This window comes from Heterocephalus glaber, unplaced genomic scaffold (assembly GCF_053883595.1).
Source record: "Heterocephalus glaber isolate CG9 unplaced genomic scaffold, H.glaber_assembly_v1.0 deba00001600, whole genome shotgun sequence".
NCBI classification, from domain to species: domain Eukaryota; kingdom Metazoa; phylum Chordata; class Mammalia; order Rodentia; family Bathyergidae; genus Heterocephalus; species Heterocephalus glaber.
Window position 1 is genome coordinate 8233181 of NW_028258372.1, and position 17596 is coordinate 8250776.

Below are 17596 nucleotides of genomic sequence, written 5' to 3' on the forward strand. Positions count from 1 at the left end.
TTTGTGGGGTGAGGTGGAATCTCAGTGTTGTTTTCATCTGCATCTCTCAAATGACCATTAATGTTGAACATTTTTTCATATATTTACTTGCTGCTTTTACTTCTTTGTCTGAGAAATGTCTGTTCATTTCAGATGCCCATTTTTGATTTGGGTGGTCTGATTTTTTTCAGTTCTTATATATTCTAGATAGTAGTCCTTTGTCTAAGGTACAGCTGCTAAAAGTTTTTTCCCATACTGTAGGTTGTCTCTTAGGTCTATTGGTGGTTTCTCTTGCAGTACAGAAGCTTTTTAATAAGATGAGATCCCACTTGTTGATTCCTTGTGCTAGTTCCCATGCTACTGAGGTTTTGTTCATAAATTCTTTTTCTATGCCAATGTCTTCAAGAGTTCTACCTAACTTATTTTCCAGCAAGTTTAGTGTTTCTGTCTTAATATTTAGATCTTTAATCCACTTTGATCTTAGTTTAGTGCATGGTGATAGGTATGGGTCTAGTTTTAATCTCTGGCAGTTTGAAATCCAGTTTTTCCAATACCATTTATTAAATAGGCTATCTTTCCTCCAGTGAGGATGGTTGGCTCCTTTGCCAAAGATGAGGTAGCTGAGTATGTCTGGAGTTGTTTCTGCATCTTCTAATCTATTCCACTGATCCTTGGGTCTGTTCCTTTGCAAGTACCATGCTGTTTTTATCACAGTAGCTTTGTAGTATAGTTTCAAGTTGGGGATTATGATACCCCCAGCCAAGACATGCTCTTTCTAAAAAATAATATATATCACATTGTCCTACAGGCCTTAAAGACTGGAGGTACTTTCTAATATATAACCTAAATCTCTAGGTTTTTGGGGGGGCTGTTTCCTCTCAGACTGTTTTTGATGGGATGTCAAGTACCCCCACACATAAACTCCTGTTGTTCATTCAAGTTAAGTCTTTCTGAAAAATAATTGTATTTCCTTCCAAGGTTTTTCCACAGTAATCCAAAGCTTTAAAGGTGTAATCATTAAATAGATTAACCATGAAGATGTCAATTAGGTACACATAGACAAGGTACAAAAGTAATGAAAAATATTAATTATAGATGTAAATTTTCAGTTAATAAGGAATTCTATATTACCAGGTTAGGAAGTCCAATCATCATGAAGGTATTTCTAGGCCAAATGTGCAGATAATTAGGTTCCATGGCAAACTACAGGGGAGAAAAAGCATATTTATGTTTGATTAGTGCATTAATATAGCACTTCTATAAAACCAACTCTATATTATTCCCACAGTGATTTAAACCAGTATCATACATGTGATAGGATATCTATTGTAACAACTAAAAGTTGTCTTAGAATGATTTGTGTTCTATCTTTATAAGCTTATCTTTAGGTGATTTTTGATACCAAGTGTTAATTCAAGATTTGAGAACATATTATAAGATGTTCTCTTTTTCTCTCTCCACATGCACACACATATATATACATATACATACCTATACACATATACATGTATATAATAAATAGATATGAAATGTGGTATATATGTGGGAAGCTGTATATGTGTATGTATATATAAGTAATATCTTTGCCTTATTTGGGTACTTTTTATGTTGGACAGAATAATTTTATGTTTTTCACCAAGCAAACAAAATTTTACAAACAAACTCAAAAATAAAAGAATTATTTTTAGTTACTCCTCTACAATGCCTGAAATGATAATCTGAATAAATGTTGATTGCTTGGGTAGATCAATTGACCCAAATAAATATATCTATTATATATTAGAAATAATTTCATTTATAATTGCATGACATTTATTTATAAAATATGTGGTCTTTTTTACAACTATTTCAAATTTGTATTTTTCTACAATATTTAGACAGGACCTCTCATATGTACTTTACATATTAAGAGAAGAGCATTGTCTCCCAGCCAGCATTTTCATGTTGAAATGTAGTTACTACATCTTAGGAGAAGGGACGGGTGTCTACCTTTTTTTAGTCCCAGGGCCTCAAAGAAAACCCAACACACAGACATAGACATGAATAAGTGCATAACTCTTTGACCTCAAAGATCCTACAATGTGGAATAGGCCAGATGGATACATGTGAAAAACCAACTTCTTTTTAACAACAATGTAAGTGGTGGAAAGTCAGTAAATGGTTTGATGTCAAATTAGAAGTACAGAAAATAAAAGGTTGACAAGTAAGTTCTTGTGGGGCTGGGGTAGTTAAAACAAAGGATCTGTGTAGAAGAGGAAGGTGTAGAGGAAAGAGGAAGTGAAACACAGTGGCTTCTGGTACAGTTGCATTTGCTGAGCCGGGGGAGGGTGCATAAGTGAGCCAGTGTTTTAGGTGGGTGGTGAGCAGACCAGCTGGATGAAGCAGATACTCTTGCTTTTCCTTCTTGGTGTTTTTTGCATCTTCTGACCACTTCTCCAACCTTTAGAATTCCAAAAGGTGAGAAAGGCAGGAGAAATAATAGAACGTAATTTTTTTCTTACCATTTATTTCAATAGTAAAGGTTAATACTTCTGATTAAAATAGTTTGGAAGATAATATATCTTCTGTCTTTCCCACTGGCGAAAGATTGTCTATATGTCATTATAATAGACAGAGAATATGATATCAAGAACATACTGATGCTCACACATATTTAATGATCCTATAAAATGACTTTTAAATTTCCAGCTTCTTTATTATCAAGTCATAATCTCCATAGCTATCCTTATGATATAGCAGTCCCAAGGACAGCTTGACACGAGCCTCCCTGGTCCTTTCACCACAGGTCTCTAAGCCAAAATAATTTGGTGCCTGTGCAAAAGCAGCTTTAAGATGAGCCTGCAGGGCTGAGGGGCAGGGGTGAAGCACAGCAGTAGAGCTCCTATCTGTTATGTGCGAAGCACATACCTGGGTCTGATCCCCAGCACCAAAAAGGGGGTGGACTCCTGCAAAATCCCTCAAAAGCTTTTCTTTTACCCAATCCCCTTCTCACTTCATGCATGAGAGATGGAGTGTGTCTGCCACATATATTACATTAGAATGAAAAGGGGGAAAATATAAAGTTTCATAGGATTATTTTGGAGCCATGTGAAAATATTCCTATGTCTGGATCACACTGCTATCAACATTAGTTTTGTTGTTATTTTTGTTTGTTTGTTTGTTTTTTGAAACAAGTTCTCGCTCTATAGCTTAGGTTGGCCTTGAACTCACTGCGTAGCCCAGGCTGGCCTCAAATTCTCAGCAATTCTCCTACCTCAGCCTTCCAAGTGTGGGAGTACAGGTGCCACCATGGCCAGCTATGTTAACACTATTTCTTAAAAGAACAAAATTAACAAAAAACACTAAGCATTACTATTAATTATATAATAGTAATATATATAATAGTTGCAAAGTAGATGGCTATATATATATATAATTACACATATATATATAGCTGCAAAGTAGATGGTTATCTTTACTTTAGGAGGTGCACTATTCTATTTAAGACTGAGATGTTTTTTCAAAAGAATTCTATTACCTTATAATCTAGAATTATTGGCTATGAGAGCAGGATCCACCTGAAAAACCATACTGCAAGCACTGAAAAATTAGTGAATGCATTTTTGACCAGGAGGAAGAAGTAGAAATACAATGAAATGTTAAAATATGGATTTGACTGCCTTATACAGTTTGTTAAAACCAATATCCCACATTGACTATTTTATAGTTAGTCCATTGCATTTCAAGTAGAATGGATTAAATCAGTACCTTTAAAATGGATCTTTCATATGCAAATTAAGCATTTAATGTTATCTACTCATACTAATTTCTAAAGCTTATAAACTTCTATTAATATTTTCATTTCCTCTAACAAGTTCCCATGTTTATTTATGGCAAAACAAAATAAAAATTAGTTTTTATTTTATTTCTAAAATAAAGTTGTGTATAACAATTTTTATAAAAATTAGCATACCACTTATTCGGCTCTGCTGTCATGTATCAGTAGAAACAGGGAATAAAGAAAGCACAATGGAAATCTTTGCAACAATTCATTAGGCATTTTATTTGATTAATTATTTAAATACTATTGATTTCATCATGGTTATAAGAACTCTGAGTTATCAGTATACTGGAAAATTGACTTCTATGGTGGTAAAGGTGGGGTGTCGTCTTACTTGGTTTTGGGATTCTCCCAGGAGATTAGTAAAGCACATTTCTGAGCATGTCTGTATGGGTCATAGAGACATGACCTTGGGGTCTATGTCTGGTCCCTCATTCCTTCCTCTCTGGCACTGTTCCCCTGCTCTGCTTCCTGGCCACTTTAACCTAAGCAGTTTTGCTCTGCCATGCCCTCCACCATGATGTTTTTTGCCTTCGAGCCTGTCACCCATGAACTGAATCCCCTGAAATCATTAGCCAAATTAAACTTCTAGTCCTTTAAGTTTGTATGTGTTGAGGATTGTGTCCCAGTGACAGGAAATCTGACTAATGCAATTCTCAACCTTTTTTTTTCTTCCCAAGAGAATATAGACGAATGATATTGTGATGTAACACAAATCCCTTGTATGTTTCCCTCCTCTCTCTTCAACTCAAGAAAACATACTAAAAGATTAGGGAGTGAGAATGAAATAATGATATTGCTAAAGGGATACCTGTACATGTGACTTACTATTAATTACAAAGTTTTTTTTGTGGACTTCAAAACTGATCAAGACATGCCACTGAGAACCATTGCATGAGATCATGCACCTGCACTTCTATGGGGGAGGGCAGTGGAAAGGGAAAGAACTTACATCCCCATTCTTAGGTGGAATAGTCAACTCCAAGTACCCATGAGGAATGTAATGTTGACTGTAATCAAAGCGAGGTTTCTTCATGAGGTGATTTCTGACAGTTGAATAGGCTCCATCACTTCCTACAATGAGGTCATATGTGACATCTTTGGGAACTTTGTCAGCTCTGAAAAAAAGAATAAACCATCCAAAACCAAGCCAAAAAATCTAGTAAAAATATGATGATATACTTTACATGGGTATTAAAAGAAGTTTCTCAGTGGGTAAGCAGAAAACTCACTTTTATGTGTGTTTGAGCTCTGAGTCAATAGATATAAAATTAAAATGAAAACACTTGTCCCAGTCTCAGTTTTACTTGTGAGAATGAGAGTAATACACAACCATGCTGATTAATAAAGACTCACTAAGCCACAGAAGTGTGGCAAAGAGCTGAGCTCTCTGCATGAAGGAGGAGAAATCTTGAGAAAAGGGAAAGGTAACCCCAGTGCATGAATGAACGATACAGTCATGCAATCCAAATGTATGAATGAATGAATGAATGATCAAATGCAGGAACATGACCAGATTTTTTTTAGGAGCAACAAGTTTGGCTGAGGAAAGGATATCAGAAGATAAGCTTAAGAAAAGGATACTTACTGTCCCTTATTCTCCAGGAGGGGATCCAGGATACTCAAGTTCTTTATGTAAAATAGTATAGTGTTTGCATATAACCTGTGCACATCCTCCAGTATACTTTATCTCTAAAGTATTTATAATGCTTAATAAAATATAAATGCTATGCAAATAGTTGTTCTACTGTGTTGTCTAGAGAATAATAACAAGGAAAAAGTCTGTACATATTCAGTAAAGATGCAATTTAAAAAGTTTTGATCTGAGGTTGGCTGAATCCATGGGGAAGGACCCCACAGACGTGAATGGCTAACTGTACAATGTGTGGAGGGGAAAGAGTGAGATGAAGAAAATTTTGGATGTAAAGACAAGAGATTTAAATATATTATTCAGGAAAAAGAGAGAAAGTCAATTTTTCTATTAGAAGGACGAAGTATGAAGAGTGGTAGTTCAAGAAAACTCACTTGGCAGCTTCAGATAATAAGATGTACCTGTAATCAGGAAAATGACATTCACTGATTAGGAATCCATGTCATATCCCAAGAGTGAGATACGTGGCATGGTATTTTAGAGGAAATAGAATCAGCTAAGGAGGGACAGAGGACAGGGAAAGTTAGGCAGGGAAGGGCCACCAATTTCAAGGGAAGAGAGAGTTTGAAACTGAGTATGGTCACCTGTGTCAAACATTATGGGAAGGTGAGATAGCATGAATGTTAAGAAGAATCACAGAGGTTGGCATTCAGAAAGCACACAAGGCTAATTTTCAATCTAAAATTCCCTGAATCTAGAAACTATCTGAATTACCCTTTCCATTATCATTTATGTCTTTCAAAAGAGCTAAAGAACAAAGTTTACACATCCATTTCTCCACTCTAAGCCTTCACCTCTGAAGCCACAGCCTGACCCCTGATTACCCGAGCACCGTGATTGTTCCTTCTTCAGGATTACATTTCAACAGCCTGTGGCCAAAGTGCACCTGCACATTGGGGTGTTTCTCAACAGCTGAGGAAATAGAAAGAAGGAAAATAGAAATGAAATTCCAATGGTCATTTCACTTGATCAAGTTGAAATATTAATCATTTTCTTGGAACAGTATTATAGAGATATTTATTCTAAACAATATAAAACAAATTTGTAAAATTGAAATTTGACAGCTGTTTGGCAAATGGCCCAGTATATTTTTTAATAAAACAAAGGAATAAAAATTAGTTATCCAACTAACTACATCGTGTGAACTCTTGCACCCTTGTAATTTTTAGTATCCTTGAAAAGAAACAGGTCTCACATGTTTCAAAAGTTGCCTCTAACATAAGGCTTTATTTGCGCTTGGAAATACTCAGCTCAACTTCTTCCCTCATTTGGCATGTCTCTCTATCTCTTGTCAGCAAGCCCTCTAGATTTCCAACTCAAGTTGTCCCATGTATAGAGTAGTAATACTAAATGTTTTCAGAGTCAAACACGTAAATGGGGGGGGGGTAAGAACATTTGGAACATCTCATTCAATAAAACTAAATGATGTTAGGGCTCTTCTGTTTTGCCTGCTAGCAATTTATGGAATGGAATGAATTTCATTTCCTAAACTATTAATCACTTTACTATAGTAGTAAAAATACAATTTTTGTCCCTATTAATGGTCATGAAGATCTATAACTATAGGCTATTTATTGTTTAAGAAAAGTTACAAATCAGAATACAGGTCTTGGAGCTGGAATAGACCTTGGAGATGAGGTAGATCAAAATCTTTCATCTTACAACAGAGTGATCAAGACCCTGGAAGGAAAAGTAAAATCTCTGGGGTCACACAATGTAACAAATCAAAGACCAAACTTCTCAAGTTGTACACATTGATTATGTATTCTTTTTGTATGTTAAAAATTAAATTAAGAAATATTGAATTTGATTTGAGAAATAATTAGAGAAAATAAGGCAAGGCTTCTGAATTCTAACTCAATATTTGCAGGTGGACTTAGCTTTCCTCTTCACCTCGAGTTTCCTCTTCTTTTCTTTGTTTGACCTTGATTTTGGGTTTGAAGATTGTTGAAGTCCTGAATATGGGATTGGAAGTCTTAGAATATTGAAATGGGGGAGATGATAAGTCAAAAAACTTAGATATATATAAGAAATCTTTTTACAAAGAACTTTCCAGAAATCAGTTTAACTGTCACACTAGGTGTATTTTTTTTACAATAAACTTTTAAACTAATTTACTTTTTTGCTTAAGTGTATACTTTTACACCCCAAAGTGTTTTCCACAAATGTTATTCTTTGATATGCTCAATTAAAAAACTGTCCTGTGGTCAAACAGGGGGATAGAGAGATAGAAATACTGAATATCCTGGCTCCCTTGAGCTCTGGGATCCTGGTCCCCAGCCACAGGTGGCTGTCGAGTGCTTAGAAATTTGCTAATCTGATCAACATGTGGGGCACACTTCGGATTTTAACAACTTTGAGCAAACTTATATACATATGAAACATAAAATATATCATGAATAACTTTATTGGCCACACATTGAAACAGCAATAGTTTGGATATATTAGGTTCCTATACCTCATTAAAATTTACATCCCTCTTTTTTAGTTTTTTTTAAACATGATTAACATAAAATTGAAAATTACACATGTGGCTGGTATTTGTGGCCTCATATTGGACAATGCTGCTTTTAAAAGGCCCACAATGCAGACTAGTATAAAGGTCTTGGGAAGTATTGGAAAAAGATTTTCCCTTTTTTATTGCTCTCAATTTTTATCCTTTATTAGCTCTTGTGTGTGGTTCATGATGATCACATTCTTTGTGAGGAGTGGGTATGTGTGCATAACACATCTTAATGTTTTTCACCCCATTTCCCTCTGCTCCCAAACTGGTTTGATGCAGGGTTACCAAACTTCTTTGGCCACATATCCTTTTTGGACTTGTTTTCTTTAACAAGTATCAACATTGTATGGAATAGTGAACCATGAACAATTCTACACTAAATGCTCATGCAGGGATATAATTTAGTTAATGTGTTTTCCAAGGGGAATTTGTCTAGAAGGAAATAAGCATTTAAAATTGGCTGAATCTGTGGAATGAGTGACTCACACATTTTCTGGCTTGTAAAGGAATGATGGACTTTATACGTCAAACAAAGTTTTAGTCAAGAGATTCAGCATTCATTTTATTAACATATTTATATCTTTCATGAAATTGTGTGCTGTGTAGCATAAATGGACAACAGTTAAGGGAATCTGTACAACACTAATTATACTTTTCTTATGTTTTAGCTCCTTAGTATTAGCAGGTGTTTCATACATAATTTTGGAGGCAAAAACCAAGTGGTTAAAAGCACAGACTTTGGAATAAAGAGACTTAAATTCAAATCTGATTCTACATTATTAATAGTGTAATCTAAGTTCTCTAAGTATCCAGTAACCCTAAACCTGACATGAAAATAATTCCCACTTCACATAGTTGTCAGGAGGGTTCTGTAAATCAACACAGGTAAGCTACTTCTCATAGTGCCTGGTCCTCAGCTGAATGTTTACTACGATTTTTACCTTAGATGCTGTATAAAGAAATTGTTTTATATGCCATACTACAGACCTGAAAGCTGGCTTGTGTAATTTGTTTTTTTAGGAATAACATGAATACATCTAGCAAACTGGTCCCCACTCCTGGATCTAGCTATGTAAAAGACAGTCTTCCAAATATAACTATAAAAAAATGGAAGTAAGAATAATTTGAAGCCCTATTTCCTATGTCCTCAGTAAATCAGCTAGTGTGACTTTCCCACTACCTCCTCCTCTCATTTCTACCCAATTTGTTCAATTCAGTTCAACTGAACTCAATTCAGTTCAATCTGGCTGGCATACTGCAAACTTGGTGAGGGGCTGTGGGGAAACAAAGATGAATCATGTGGAAGCAGCACTGTCCAAAGACCAGAGCTGCAGAGCTACATCAAGAGGGGTTGGCTTAAAAGCTAGAACTACTCGAAAAGCATGCTTCCCTGCCAATGAGCCTGTTTAGTACAAATGCTGAAGAGAGGGAATTAGTATGAACTAGGATTAAATTTAGTGTAGGCTGAAAGGCACATGGCATGTAATTGGTTATGCAAACTACAAATTTAATTTACAGTCCATTGGCTTTTCCATTAATGTGTAGGTATTTTTAGTTATTCAGGGTTATATTTTATACCCTCCTCTTTTTCAAACCTCTCAACTCCTATATATTTGGCCTCCTGCACATATTACGAACCTACACACTCCTCTCCTACCATGTTGCTATAACCTTATCCAGGGCCCCGTTTTTGCACATGGGGATTATGACAGTGCCCTGTAGATGGCAACTCTCTCTCGCCCTCCATGCTACTGCTGCTCATCTTTCTGAAACGTACATCTGATTGTTGCTTTGCAAATTGTTTGACCATATCTGTTTTTCCACTAGACTGTGAGTTCATCAAGTGAATACACATTCATTCCAGTGCCAAAGATATAAGAGGCATTCAATACATGCCTGACAAACATGTGATTTTCATTTAGATAACTGATAAGGTGAAAAAAAGGATACAAGAGGTGGCATTACTGCTGCTCACAGGCTTTGTAATGTACATAGTTCTACTCTTTATAACCCCCAAAAGGAACAGTAAGCAAATCCCAATAAATCATGCAATAAGATGAGTCCCATGTGCTTTACTCAAACTTATGAATAAAAGCATTGGACTTACCATTTAATAAATCCTTGTTCAAGTTTTCTCTGCTTATAGAAAGAATATACTGCAAGAAAAATAGATCAGACATTGTTTCTGGAGAATGGACAGGCAATCCTAATATACTCAGTAGCAGGAGTTATTTATTACTTAACAGAGTGTTGCAAGCTTAGTTTTTTGTTTCTTTGACTTTTATTGGTATATGTTTGCAATATTTAAAAATTACTTTTATTTAGGGCAATTGGTACATACACACATCACAATTGATCATTTTGTATTTTCTCCTTCATCCCCGAAAAGTCTACCTCCCTGTTTTCTACCATCTCTTCTTTATTTTACTCTTTAATTATTTATAGTGTGGATTTCTTATATAAGAGAAACTGGAATATTATTCCTCTGTATCTGATTTATTTCACTTAACATTAATGCCTCAAGATCCATCTATTTTCCTACAAATGATTCAAATTTATCTTTCTTTATGGCTGAGTAATACTCCATTGTATATTTATACCACATTTTCTTTACTCATTCATCTGTTTATGGACATCTAGGCTCTTTCTATAATTAAGCTATTGTGAATTGCACTGTTTTAAACATGGTATGCATGTATCATTGTAATATGATGTCTACAACTCTTTCAGGAAGATATCCAAGAGAAATATAGCCAGATCAAATGGAATTTCTATTTTTAGTTTTTTTAGGACTCTCTATACTGATTTTCATAGTGGTTGTACTAGTTTACATTCCCTCCAACGGTATAGGACTTTCCCCCCACACCCTTGCCAGTGTTTGTTATTTTCTGAGTTCTTTGACTGCACTAAAAATGTAAGGATGCAAAAACTGAAGAATGGGGGTGGATGTAAATTTAGTATGAACTCACTCAGTTCTTAACTGAGAAATAGCAAGAGCACTGGGGGGAAAGCAATTTCCTCCCTTTGTAATGTGGTGAAGGCTACCAGATGGGGAATTTCCAACAAGAATCCCCTCCCTCCCTCCCTCCCTCCCTTTTTCACACACACACTCACACACACACACACACAAACAGATTAATGTGGGTGAAGAAGCCACTTTTGGTTCTTAAATCCAAGTTGAAGGACCCTAGTTAGCAAGACAGACTCCATATTGCTGCTGAATGACCCACCTGCCTGCCCTTTAGATGAACTCAGAAGGAGGAAGCTTAGAAACCTCCTCCCCTTAGAGAGTCTCTTAGAAACAATTAATCAACTATTATTTTACAAATGTTCTAACGACAGGACATTCTGCTTCTGTACCTTTTTTTTGCTTTGCTATTTTTATCCCATGGGGGGCCTAGAAACTGCTGGCCTCAAAGGTGTATAAAACATGTTTGTCAACCCCCAGTCGATGCCCGAGTCCGACGCTCGGCTCGGGTCCCGGCCGGTAATAAACTTCTGTGTGGATTTAATATCGCTCTCTGGTTGGTTCTCTCTCGCTGGGTGTAACACAAGTTACTTTCCTCATCTAGCTCCCTTAGTATTTGAACAATATTTTCTATCAATGTGTGACTGACTCAAGGCCTGAAGAGGGTTTCAATGTGATGATTTGGTTTTCCTCAGCACATTCCATGATTGTTATGAGTCACTCTCAATTTAGTACAAGAGAACAACACAACTATAAGTTGTGCAGTGCAGGCCTCCAGGAACACTCTCAAGCTACCTGAGAGGAAACCTACTTTATTTCCCCTGATGTTCCCCATGCAACTCTTAGAGCCTATGACCTAAATCTCATTTTCTCCGTGAGAACTCTGAAAATTGAAACTCTCATCCCTCTTTGAGCCACTGTAGTATTTCTTGACTGCACCACTCAACTGAAGACTTCTCCTAATGAACTTGAAGATTGGCTAATACTTAATCTGCGTGTGTAAACTTGACTTGCCTATGAAGAAGAGATGGCTCTTTGATCCTTCCTATAGCACCTAGATCAATCTGGAACCAATTTAATGGAATATGCCAAATTTACCTCATGAAGGATGGCTAAGTCAACTTTTCTTCCTTCCCCTGTGAAGCTCATGTGTGAATTAAGGCTCAGAACCTATGTTCATATAATGGCAAAACAAGCAGTTTACTATTTTTCACAAAGCCATTAATTGAAAATTTTGATCCTGCTTCTGTTCCAAAGTCCTTGGTTGTTGAAATGTTTTACTATTTAGCCACATTTGTCATTGCAAGACCTACAAAGACTTTGTTGTCATGAATATATACGTGTTTTACCTCTTGCTAATCAAAGTGTGGTCAGAGGACCACCCTGGAGTTTGTTAGAGAACCAGGCCCTCCACCTCCACCCAGCCTGGCTGAGCTACATTCTGCATTTCAGCAAGTTCTCAGGTGAATCTGAGAAACGCTGATCTACCTGCAATGAGAGCTCTGTTCACAATATGAACCTCACTTAGGCTCTGCGCTTCATAAAGGACTTCCGGATAAAAACAAAGTGATTTGGAATTTGCTACTTGTTGATGGATGTTTAGTGCCTTCATTCTATCTCAAGTAAAAAACTCAGCAGGTATAATTAGTTGAAAGTACATATTTTCCCAGTTATGTTTGCTACTATGTGAGAGATAAGAAAAACACAAAATTGGATAATGACTTTTGTTCCATAATCGCCACCTGCTGCATTCTATACATACTATTATAAGCAAATTTGGGGCAAGAGGGTTAGTTAGGGGAAGGCAATGACACCACAAAACCCCTCAGAGTGGTTGCTGTACATTACATGTGACAACAAATAACATGGTAATTTTCTCCAGCTGAAAAGGAGCTGGGAGGGAAAGGGCATCCCAAACAGCTGGACAGCAGGAGCAAAGCACAGAGGCAAGAAATGGCTTCATCATGAAAACAGTAATAACAGCTAACTCTGTTTAATGTGTGTTATGATCTGAGCCCTGTTTTGAACACAGTCTACGAATTAACTTGCTAACTGATACATGTGAGCCAGGCAATGTCAAAGGTAGGGCTAGGGAGGAAAGGAGGCACCAGCAAGCCAGTTACAATTCCAGACATCAGATTTACTTATAATCATTTCACAAACCACTATCTCCAGGGTAAACCTACCTGATCCTTTGTTCCATAGGGAAGTGCAGATTTTTTTCCTGAAAGAGAGTGAATCATTCTTGCTCTCATGGGAATACCTTGGGATACAATCTGAAATGAAATTGGAAAAAAATTATTTCAATTACCATAACCTGATTCTGTAAATAAGATAACTATTGGCTTTAAAATGTGATTTTCAATGGGACAGGTATTTGCTGAAGAATCTCTCTTGTTTCAGGGTCATGTGGATGTTGGGCTTCGTTTTTGGCACACAATATGAAAATAACTTAGATCACCATTTTAGATCCTAAATTGTACTTCTAATGATACTCAGCAGAGGAGTCTGTCCAGCATGTCTTCAGGCCAAAGTGTCCGGTGATGTGACATCCTCTGGGAAATAGTACAGTGTTGCTATATGGATTTTTAAAAATATAACCCTTGCATGTTACTGCTGTAGTGTACATTTTTGAGGCAGTTGTGAAACTTGTCTGTGATTATTGTGTGCTGTCTTATAAATTCACAGAGAGCTTGTCAGACTTGATTTTCTAAACCCATTGTTTTCAGAGTGATTATTTTAAATTAAAATTTGTTTCTTTTTTTTTTTTTTTCATACCAGGGATCGAATTCAGGACCTTGTGCTTGTGAGGCAGGCGCAGTGCCACTGAGCTAATTCCCCAGCTAAATTAAAATCTGTAACACCACTGAATACATAAATAAAAATAAATAAAACGTGATTTTCAAATATTTTCCAAAAAATTTTTTTAAAACTGTAAAAAAATCCTCTAAACTTAGTATGGTGAGAATTCATTCAATTAAAAGAGTGTTCCTGACATTTTTAGGTTTTTCTTTTTTAAACCTTAGACTTTGAAATTGATTTAATGTTTATCTAACCTAAACCAGTTTCACAAATTAGAGGAAGTGGTTAATTGCTAGAGGGGGAAAGTGCTTTTTCTCAGATTGACGAAAAGGGGCACCACTTTTGTTTACATTTTCAAGCTACATGACAGTGCAAAGTCCTATAACATTAAGCCAAAATGAGGAAAATCTATCAATGGTACATGACCCCTTATCCAAACCCGAGGGGCTTGATGGCTTCAAAGTTCAGAATTTTTCAAATTTTAGGATGGAAGTATAGTACATAAATGATAACTACCACATAACACCAGGAGGTCTATGGTACTACCTCGCAATCAAAAATAGTATTTTGTGAGCAAAACACACTTATACTGAATGAAATTAAAAAAAAATAGGGGCTGGGGACTTAGCTCATTGGTTCCACCGCCTGCCTCACAAGCACAAGGTCCTGAGTTCAATCCCTGGTACCAAACAAAAACAAAAACAAAAAAAGAAAGAATAATGGAATAAAAAAAAAAATAGACCATGAAAAAAATCTCATGTCAGTTCAAGTTTTGGTGACAAATGAGTGGTGAAAAGCTTTCTATTTTCAGAGAATTTCTGGACTAGAGATATGAATAGAACATTATTGCCCCATGTAAGAAAAAGCAGGAAGTTTGTCTCCTTTTTCTCATCCTGTATGCCCTCGTGACCTCCTCTTTCCATAGGTAGAGATCTGCCGTCCCATGTGAACCCGCCATCAGAAGTGATCATGGTGGGGTTTGTAGTCTCCTCCTCTGTGATCTCAAGTCCCCCTGGTGCAGTAACAAATGTGTATCCTCTTGTCAAATTTTGAATTTTGAAAGCCTTTGTGGAATAATTTTTTGTGCAGAGGTCCTTGGCATTAAATAGTGCTTCAGACCAGGATAAAATCTAGACCACAAAATTGTTAAAAATCATCAGATATTATCTCCTATAAGGAAAATGCATTAGCAAAGTACCTGATCTTCCAGATCAATGGCTTTTAAAGCTTGTCGTCCTCTATAAGAAAGGGCCAAGTTAATGCTTCTTCCGCGTGCGGTTTTAGCCATTCGGATATCTAAGACATTGGAAGTGGACCCTATGTTAGAAACAACCCCTTATATTCTAGCACAGCATGAACATACTACTGTTGCATCAGAACTATATAAAGAGACTCATTACCTCTTCTAAAGAAGACACTAATAGTAAATTAGTATTAAATTAACATTTAGATCACTGAGGGTTTTTTTTTTTTTTTTAATCACTCATTTCTTTTTTTTTGGTACTGGGGATCAAACTCGGGTCCTTGTGCTTGCAAGGCAGGCGGCAGAACCACTGAGCTAAATCCCTGGCCCATGTTTTTCATTTCTTATTAAAATATTTTATTCAGAAAATCTGAGAAAGATGTCAAAAAATCAGAATCACATTTCACAATCTTTACCATTGGCTTACCTTCCCTAGCTTCATATAAATCAACTTGGACATTCCTCTTTGCAAGGAAGCATGCATTTAATGCTCCAACCTAGGAATCAAAACAATTTTTTTTCCACATGCTCATCTGATTCCACACATACAGGGAACTTTTCATGGCAAAATTGAATATTGTCTGTGGCTGTATGTTACTAGAATCTTTTGTCACACTGATTTACTTAGTCACTGCTGGAGAGTATCAGCTATAAAAATAGTAAGATTAATACAAGATTAAGTGGTATAATTTTAGAAATAGTTTTGGTTTCCTTGGTTTCTGCCTCCTCCCCCCTTGTATTATAGATTGAACGCAGGAGAATTCTGCCACTGAACTACATCACCAGCCCTTTTTGAATTTTGTTTTGAGACAGTATTTCACTAAACTGTCCAGTTTGACTTCAAATTTGTGATCCTCTTCTCTCAGACTGTTCAGTAACTGGGATTATATGTGCCACCACTCCCAGATTTCTTTTCTGGTTTTCAACTTTTTAAATAGCGAGATATAACTTTTTTACAGAAAGAACATAAAACATATGTACAGTTTACAGAATAATTAGAAAGTAAATCTTTATAACATTACAACCCTAATAATCACTATTCAGGTCAAAAAGTAAAACATTGCCAGTTCACTCATACACTCCTACCTTCACCCAATTAGAGAACCCTACTTCTCACCGAGAGTAAACATTATTCTGACTTTTGTGTGAGGTGAACGTGATAACCACTACACTACAGAAACTATTCTGACTTTTGTGATAACCCATCCTTGCTTATTCATAGTTTGCCACTTAGGTACATATCTCTAAGCAATCTAGTTCAAATTTGGCCATTTTTGAAGAATATATATAATTTAAAAATACATGTGTGTGTATTTTCCTAAGTAACTTATTTCACTTTTGGCCATTTTTGAGCCATACATAAAATCTAAATATATACATAATTTTTTCATCTTGCTTCTTTACCACATTGCATTTATGAGATTTATTCATATGATCACATGTAAACATCAAGTCATCCATTTTCATTATGATATGATTCTTCATTGCATGAAATATCACAAATTATCCCTCCTACTGTCTAAGAACATATGAGCTGTTCCTGGTGTAAGAACATAACTAACAATGTATTTCAAAACACATTTTTGTACTTGTGTTCTTGCACATGTGTGATGACTTTTCTCTAGAGTTTATACATGTAAGTGGAGTCTCTGGTCAGTTTATGTACTCTTCACCTTTATGCCAAAAGGTTTCAAAATTCCCTACCCATGGCTTCTTTGACAATACTTGGTGTTTCAAAGTTTTTAATGCTGTGGCAGGAGAGCTGGTAAAGTAGAGAGAAGTGGGGTTTTAAGTTGCATGCTCCTGTTACGTCCGGTAGGCAGCTCGCCACGCCACGCCATGCCACTGCTGTGCTGAAAATGCAGCTCCCAGCGATCCTAAACCTGGCACCAGTAAAGAACTAAAAAGAGGCAAAGTTTAGTATAACAAAAGATGGTTTATTTGGGGGGAAAGGTGGAAAAGAAAGAGAATAGACAGCTACCATGAGGGGGTAGGGGCTTTAGGGCTGAAAGCCCAGGAGCTCTTATTGTTGGCCCCTTTTACTGGGCACTAGTGTCTTTCCCGTCCCCAGGTGGGCTTTTGTCACAGTGTCATTTGTCCTAATCTAGGCATGTCTGCCTATATTCCTTTTGACCATTTGGGATTTGGGTTTGTTTTTTTTTTGTCCTTTTGTAATGAATAAGCGAAGGGGGAGGGCCTATTAGGAAGGCAGCTTCCTTAATGATTAAGTAAGCTCACTGAATGATTAATGTCGAGTTAAATAGGATCATATCCGACAAACCAGAAATTCTTCACACTTCTACCCAAGAGATTGCTCTGTGTGCCCCAGGAGGCATGTGCAAGGATGTTCAGAGAAACTCTTTTCACAACTAAATAAACAAACATTTGACAAATGGCTGAAATGGTCACTATCAAGGAAGAACAAATAAACTGTGGCAACTTCACATAATAAAATGGAATAATATGAATATATTAGGACCATTTTAAGTGAAAAGATGATTTCATACTGCATGAAACTCTTATAAAGACAATAAAACTAAACCAGGTGCATACATAATTTAAAAACATATGTATTATTTATATATATGATGAGTATATGTCATTTATATGATTAAATTACAGGAATGACA

General features: G+C 36.3%; 1 protein-coding gene across 6 annotated transcripts in view; it reads right to left on the bottom strand.

Moving 5' to 3' along the window:
* The window catches only part of Kmo (kynurenine 3-monooxygenase), a 32453-nt gene that overhangs the window by 10026 nt on the left and 4831 nt on the right, over positions 1 to 17596 (bottom strand). For 2 of the 6 annotated variants that reach the window (XM_087194306.1, XM_087194308.1), the window contains exons 2-9: positions 15394 to 15463; positions 14922 to 15019; positions 13108 to 13197; positions 10061 to 10109; positions 6275 to 6362; positions 5825 to 5851; positions 4752 to 4917; positions 1111 to 1182 (exon numbers count right to left, since the gene is read on the bottom strand). In XM_087194306.1, the coding sequence (XP_087050432.1) occupies positions 1111 to 1182; positions 4752 to 4917; positions 5825 to 5851; positions 6275 to 6362; positions 10061 to 10109; positions 13108 to 13197; positions 14922 to 15019; positions 15394 to 15463 (660 nt within the window). The remainder of the gene's footprint in view (positions 1 to 1110; positions 1183 to 4751; positions 4918 to 5824; positions 5852 to 6274; positions 6363 to 10060; positions 10110 to 13107; positions 13198 to 14921; positions 15020 to 15393; positions 15464 to 17596) is intronic. The other 4 variants (XM_013075317.3, XM_021265484.2, XM_087194307.1 and 1 more) reach the window with 3 other exon arrangements.